At 37.8% G+C, this 7,077-nt stretch overlaps 1 protein-coding gene across 1 annotated transcript; it reads left to right on the top strand.

Moving 5' to 3' along the window:
• Nucleotides 1–898: 898 nt before the first annotated feature.
• LOC113513457 (lipase 3-like) lies at nt 899–5,575 on the top strand. Its single transcript, XM_031910998.2, has 5 exons — nt 899–1,066; nt 1,876–2,080; nt 2,402–2,772; nt 3,361–3,519; nt 4,666–5,575. The coding sequence occupies exons 1-5, from the start codon at nt 914–916 to the stop codon at nt 5,071–5,073; spliced, it is 1,296 nt and encodes a 431-aa protein (XP_031766858.2). The 5' UTR covers nt 899–913; the 3' UTR covers nt 5,074–5,575.
• The last annotated feature ends 1,502 nt before the right edge of the window (nt 5,576–7,077 follow it).

Raw genomic sequence — 7,077 nt, 5'->3', positions numbered from 1 at the left:
ATTTTTTTATACTACTTAGAATGGCAAACAAGCCGACGGCCCACATAATGGAAAGTGGTAACCGTCGCCTATAGACATGAGAAGTATCATGAACATAATAGAGTATACTGTTTCGTCCATGACGACCGTTTCAAACCGACCACAGCTATGCAAACACAACTGCTTCACGGTAGAAACACGAATGGGACAGAGGTACTCAAGCAATAGACTTTTATACAAAGTCTCCCTCTGGTAGATTTAGATATTATATATTGAACAATGATTGAATAATATGATATTTAATATATACATTGCCAATTGAGAAAAATTGCCAGTAGTTGCCACGCTTGGCAGGCGAGTTGGCAACCGCAGTTAGGCTTTGGTGATATTTTAAAAGCTAAGCTAAGGCTTCTGCCCATCCCTCGACAATTAAGTTCCCCTAGCCGTCTCTTATGACACCCATGGGAAAAGAAGGGGTTGGTGACCCGTTCTATGCAGGGGGAAAGGGATTGTTAGTAATAGAGACTGAGAATCCTATTACTAGCAAATTATCCGACCAGGTCGACCTCCTCGCGGTTCCCACTATCTATCTAGGAAACTATCATGGTTAATTCCTGATGAATTCATCAGGATGGCCTGTTTTCATTCTCATCTATCACCCTTCACTGGTGCTCCGCCAGCGTATTCCGTTAGCGAAGGCGGTGTTACCATTCCATTTTCACCCATCAAAAAAAAAAGACCCATTCTATGCCGGGAACACATAACTAAAAAATATATACATATATAATATTTATTTACAAATTATACCTAATACTATAAATCTTTCAGGGTTAGCATTGATTTTGTTATCGAATTAACGCTTTATCGCAATACACAGAAGTTATAAAAGTCATTGGTAGGTTCGCGCAATTGTTATTCCTAAGTTAAGGGTAAAATGTGGAAGGTGCCGCTTCTCTGTTTGTTTCTGGGGGTAACAGTGCTTGCTGGTACTTCTCCCCATGCAGAATACATTGAACATTTATACAAAACTACACAAAATGGAGGAAGGTTTTCGGACAATATCCTGGAAGACGCTAATTTAGATGTGGTAAGTTTATACAATCAGATTTTAAAAATAAAAAAAATATATATATATATATATATATATATATATATATATATATATATATATATATATTATATATATATATATATATATATATATATATATATATATATATATATATATATAATATTGCGAAAATTTCCAACACAAGGCCGATTAAACGAAATTTAAATTTGTCAAATTACATTCTACTGTATTGTCGGTTAGATCATTTACCAAATTACAGCAACGAAAAACTATTAGAATAATGTAAACCAAGCATCATCATCATCATCCTCATATCAACCGTTAGCTGTCTACTGAACATAGGCCTCCCCCATAAGGGGGATTTTGCCAATAGTTGCCTCGCTTGACAGGCGGTTTGGCAACCGCAGTTAGGTTTTGGTGATGTTTTAAAAGGGACGTTGTTGCCAATCTCTCGACCGTTTTTTTTTTTTATGCGTGAAAATGGTACACATGGCTACTAGTATAGTATTTTTTATTTTGATGGGTAAAAATGGTATGGCGCCTGCGCTAACGGGATACGCTGGCGGAGCACCGGTGCAGGGTGATAGATGAGAATGAAAACATCCCATCATGATGAATTAATCAGGAATTAATCATGATAGTTTCTAGGCAGAACCGCGAGATGGTCGACCTGGTTGGGTATATTGCTAGCAATAGGATTCTCAGTCTCCATTGCTAACAATCCCTTTCCCCCCATCTCTCGACTGTTGAGTTCCTTTAGTCGACTCTTATGACACCTATGGAAAAACCAAGCATATTATAAACTAATTTATTTACCATTTCAGGAAGGCCTAGTAAGAAAATACAACTATCCAATCGAAACTCATACTGTGACCACTGAAGACGGTTACATTTTGGGAGTGCACAGGATTCCACATGGCCGTGACAAGAACAATGTGACAGATCCGAATAAGCCAATAGTATTTTTAATGCATGGGCTCCTTTCGTCGTCTGCTGACTGGATTCTTATGGGACCTGGAACCGCATTTGGTAAATTTGCTTTTATATGGCATACATGCACTCATACACTTCATCATTTTACTGCTCTTATTCCCATTATTTGGAGTCGACATAATATAATTTACCAGAGGGAGACTTTGTACAAAAGTTGTTTGCTTAAGCACCTCTGTCCAATTCATGTTTCAACCGTGAAGCAGTTGTGTTTGCAGGCTTGAAGTGTTTCAGTTTGAAGGGTGTCTCGAATCGGTGAATCGAAATTTGGTAATTTAAAAAATCGGTGACGCAATGGGTGTAGCGATCTAGCCTAGAGCCGATCGCTCCACGGGTTAAAGCTAGTCCAACTCTTTGCAGCTTACCTCCTTGCCGAAGAAGGATACGACGTTTGGCTGGGCAATGCTCGCGGCAACTACTATTCACGTAAACATGTTCGCTTGAACCCAGACGCCATTTTAAGTACTAGGTACTGGAAGTTCTCATGGGACGAAATAGGCAACATAGATTTGCCGGCCATGATCGATTATGCGCTTGCGCACACCGGCCGAGACAGGCTGCACTATATCGGCCACTCTCAGGGTACCACGTCGTTCTTCGTGATGGGTGCCCTACGGCCGGATTACAATAAGAAAATTATCTCGATGCACGCGTTCGCTCCGAATGCTTATATGGAAAACAACAGGAATCCTCTATTGTTAATGATATCGCCATTTGCTACTAGTCTTGAGGTATGTGTAAGAGACCTAGAAATTTTAGATTTATGATAATACTAACTGTATTCATTAAGCAAAAATCAATATTCACAGTATACTTACATTATATAGATAAAGTATCTCCATACAAATGCTTCGAGAAAAGCGGATCAACTTTTTCATACAATTTTGTATGATAAATAATTATGAGTGATTCCTTAATAAATTATATATTTATTTGGCAGTCTATGAGGGAGGCTTATGTTCAGCAGTGGACGGATAATGGCTGAAATAATGATGAGGAATTTAGAATTATACAATAAAAATTGTACTATCATATAGCGAATATTAATGCATTTTTTTGTTAATGGATGATAATGGACTGGTAGCTCCGCCTGCGCTATTGGTATACACTGGCGGGCCACCAGTGAGAGATGATAGATGAGGATGAAGCAGGTCAGTTGGCCCATCGTGACAAATCCAACAATTAACCAATCAAGATGGTTTCCAGGGGGAACGGCGAGCAGGTCGACCTGATAAGGTTTATTGCTAGCAATGGGGTAGCTAATCCCCATTACTAACAATCCCTTCCCCCCAATTTTAATATATTAACTGTCGTTGCAGAAAGTGGGATCTGTATTTGGTCTCGGTGAATTTATGCCCAACACTGCAATAATGACGTGGGCCGGCCAAGCGTTGTGTATGGATGAAGCACTTTTCCAACCCGTGTGCAGTAACATTTTATTTCTTATCGGTGGTTGGAGCGTATCGCAACAGAACACTGTAAGTATTTATCTAGTCTAGTTTATAATGGGGGAAAAGGACTGTTAGTATAAGGGTCTAACTGCCCCATTGTTAATATATTTTTTTTTAGCCCACGGAGGTGGCAAACAAGCATACGGCCCACCTGATGGTAAGCGGTTACCGTAGCCTATGAACGCCTGCAATACCAGAGGTATTACGCGCGCGTTGCCGACCCTGAAGAAACCTCTTTACCCCCTTTTGAAGAACCCCATGCTGTAGTCTCTCGGGAAAACCTCGGCAGGGAGCTCATTCCATAACCTGAGTGTTCGTGGGAGAAAGCATCTCTGAAACCGCATTGTACGCGACCATTTAGGCTGTAAGGTATGAGGGTGAACTCCCTTTTTTTTTTTAACGTCTGGAAAATGCTTTATGCAGACCCATACACCTTGTGGGAGGTGAATGGGTACTGTGGGAGTCCCCCCGTAAGGTGGGGGTGTACCCACTAAAAACCAGACGATATACCCTCGAGGTGCCATATGTCGGAGACATGGATTCGCTTTCGCACTCACCACATCTCCGACGGCAGCGAGGGTGAACTCCCTGCCGATGGTGAGCCGTACGATTATAGAAAGTGGCCATAGGCATCATATTGAACAATTCCTCTGAGCACAATCCGTTGTATAAGCGGTAGAACACGCAGAGTGAGGCAAAATCTCTCCTAAGACTTAAGGGTTCGATACCGCTTGCAAGCATGGGATGCAAATGATATATCCTATATTAACATGCAAGCATGTTAATATAGGATATATCCTAAAAACCACGTGGAACTAGGCCTGATAGGATATATCCTATCAGGCATAGCTCCACGTGGTTCCCTCTGGGTTAAGGGGGAAAGTTATTGTTAGTAGTTAATGGGGAGGTTAATCCCCATTGCTATCAATATACCTTATCAGGTCGACCTCCACGCGGTTATATTAAAATTGTAACTGCACGGTATTTGAACATAGGAGATATTATATATATATATCACATTTGTCTTCTTAAATATCAAAATCTGGTGTATGTGTTATTTTAATATACCATCATCTATTTAATTTGTTTTTCTATTTTTAAAATCCCCGCATACGAAGTAATAAACAGAAAGGCAGACAAAACAATAATATTCATTTCAGCTATTGTTTACAGACTATGATTCCTGTGAAATTGGGCCACACACCGGCCGGGGCGGCCGTGAGACAGTTCGTCCATTACGCTCAAGGGATCGCCAGCAAACGCTTCCGCCGGTACGACCAAGGAAGTATGAAAGCTAACAGAAGAGCCTACGGGACTAGACGACCGCCAGAGTACGACCTGTCCAAGATCACAACTCCTGTTTTCCTCCATTACGCCGACAGGGATCCAATGGCACATGTTAACGATGTAGATAGATTATTTAGGGAGCTCGGCAGACCCGCGGGGAAATTTCGTATATCACTACAGAGTTTCGGCCACTTGGACTTCATATGGGGTGTCGACGCTAAAGAATTACTGTTTGATAGGGTAATCAATCTCCTTAAAGCGATGGACGTCCATGGTGTAGATGGGCAGGTTTAATGTATACAATAAATTTGATGGTATTTTATAAAAACAGCGGACAATATTTTTAATAATATTTAATTTATCTTTTTGACTCACGTGTACATCAAGTTTCAGTTGGAAAAAGGAAGAGGAAAAAGACCACAGACAAGAGAGCACACACTGTCATAAACAACTACAAGAGTTGCCACCTATGAATAATATTAATAATATTTTTGGACCTTTAGTGACCACACTTAATACTCCAACACCCCTCCTCAATAAAGTGTCCAAAAAGAATAACCAAAAAGAACCTGTTCTAATATTTTGAACTGAATTTAAAAATATATATATATACACATATATAATATCATAGATGAATCATTTATTCTAAATCATCATTAATTTGCCTCTAAAATATATAAACTTTTCTTTACATAAAGGTTTTGTCAATATATCAGCTTGTTGCTCTCCAGTCTGTACATATTTTATGTTAATTATACTATTTTCTATGTTTTGTTTAATAAAATTAAATTTTATATCAGTGTGTTTTACTCTTCTATTGCTTTCTGGGGCATTACAAATAGTTATAGTTGCTTGATTATCAACATGCATTATTATTGGACCAGTACAAAATAAATTAAAGTCATTAATTAATTTTTTTAACCAAATCGCTTCTACTATAGCAGAACTAAGAGCATTACATTCCGCTTCAGTTGATGAAAGGCTCACAGATTGTTGTTTTTTTTGATGACCAAGCAACAGTACAATCAAACAATTTAAACAAAAAACCTGATGTTGATTTTCTATCATTAATATCACTTCCCCAGTCAGAATCCACATAACAACTTAATTTTGTTTCACTACTTTTACAAGAATATATCAATTTTAAATTTATTGTATTTTTTACATATCTCAACACTCTTTTAATTGAATTATACAATTTTTCATCAGCATGATTTTGAAATCTACTAAGATATGACACTGCAAAACACAAGTCAGGTCTTGTTCCTTGTACTGCATATATTAAACTTCCCAATAAAGCTCTACATTTTCTCTCATAAAAAGGATCATTTTCCTTTGATTTAACAAGTTGTAATTTATTTTCCATTGGTGTTTGTTGTGTTTTGCAGTCTGACATGTTTAGTTTTAATAATAACAATTTCAAATAATTTTCTTGACTTAATTCGGTGGTGCCCTCTCCAATATTTTGATTTACAGATATACCTAAATAATTTTTGACAGGACCTAAGTCTTTCATACAAAAGTTTTCAGATAAATAGGTTTTTAGTTCACACAATTGAGTATAGTCACTTGCACATAATAATATGTCATCTACAAACAATAATAAATATATTTTATTACCTTGTTCACATTTTGAATAAAGACAGTAATCATTTTCAGACCTAACAAACCCCTTCTTAGTTATTACAGAATGAAATTTTAAGTTCCAATATTTTGGGGATTTTTTTAAACCATATATCGACTTATTTAACTTAAGAACTATATTATTTTTGTTTATTGCACCCTTAGGGGTTTTCATATATACCTCCTCATCTATATTTCCATAAAGAAAGGCACTACGGACATCCAAATGATGAACTGGTAAATGTAACTTATTTGCTATGGCTAACAACACACGAAAGGTACTTAATCTAGCTACTGGTGCATATATATCATAAACCTCAAAACAGTCATTTTGTTGGAAGCCACGGGCTACTAACCGAGCTTTAAAGTCTGTAGGGTTCCCATCCATATCACACTTCACTCTATACACCCACTTGCAATCAATCACATTTTTCCCGATAGGCACAGGCACTTCAGTCCATGTGTTATTTTCATTAAGCACTTGTAATTCTTTATTCATAGCATCCTGCCACTTTTCAGAATATGAACTGCTGACAGCCTCTTCATAACTTTTTGGCTCTTCAATGACACATAGAAATGATGTTTCATAATCATTCCACCACAATGGTTTCTTTATTTGTCTTTTTTGTTTTTCTATAGTTTGTACATCTGTGTGAGATCTCTGTGGAGTTTCTT

The sequence above is a fragment of the Galleria mellonella genome, unplaced genomic scaffold, assembly GCF_026898425.1.
Source record: "Galleria mellonella isolate WM207_F2 unplaced genomic scaffold, CSIRO_AGI_GalMel_v1 utg21, whole genome shotgun sequence".
Classification (NCBI taxonomy): Eukaryota; Metazoa; Arthropoda; class Insecta; order Lepidoptera; family Pyralidae; genus Galleria; species Galleria mellonella.
This window is presented reverse-complemented; position numbering and strand designations above follow the sequence as displayed.

Coding starts and splice junctions, on each gene's coding strand:
- LOC113513457 (XM_031910998.2), top strand. CDS start 914: ATGTGGAAGGTGCCGCTTCTCTGTTTGTTTCTGGGGGTAACAGTGCTT. Junction 2,773..3,360: donor CATTTGCTACTAGTCTTGAG/GTATGTGTAAGA, acceptor CTGTCGTTGCAG/AAAGTGGGATCTGTATTTGG. Junction 3,520..4,665: donor GCGTATCGCAACAGAACACT/GTAAGTATTTAT, acceptor TATTGTTTACAG/ACTATGATTCCTGTGAAATT.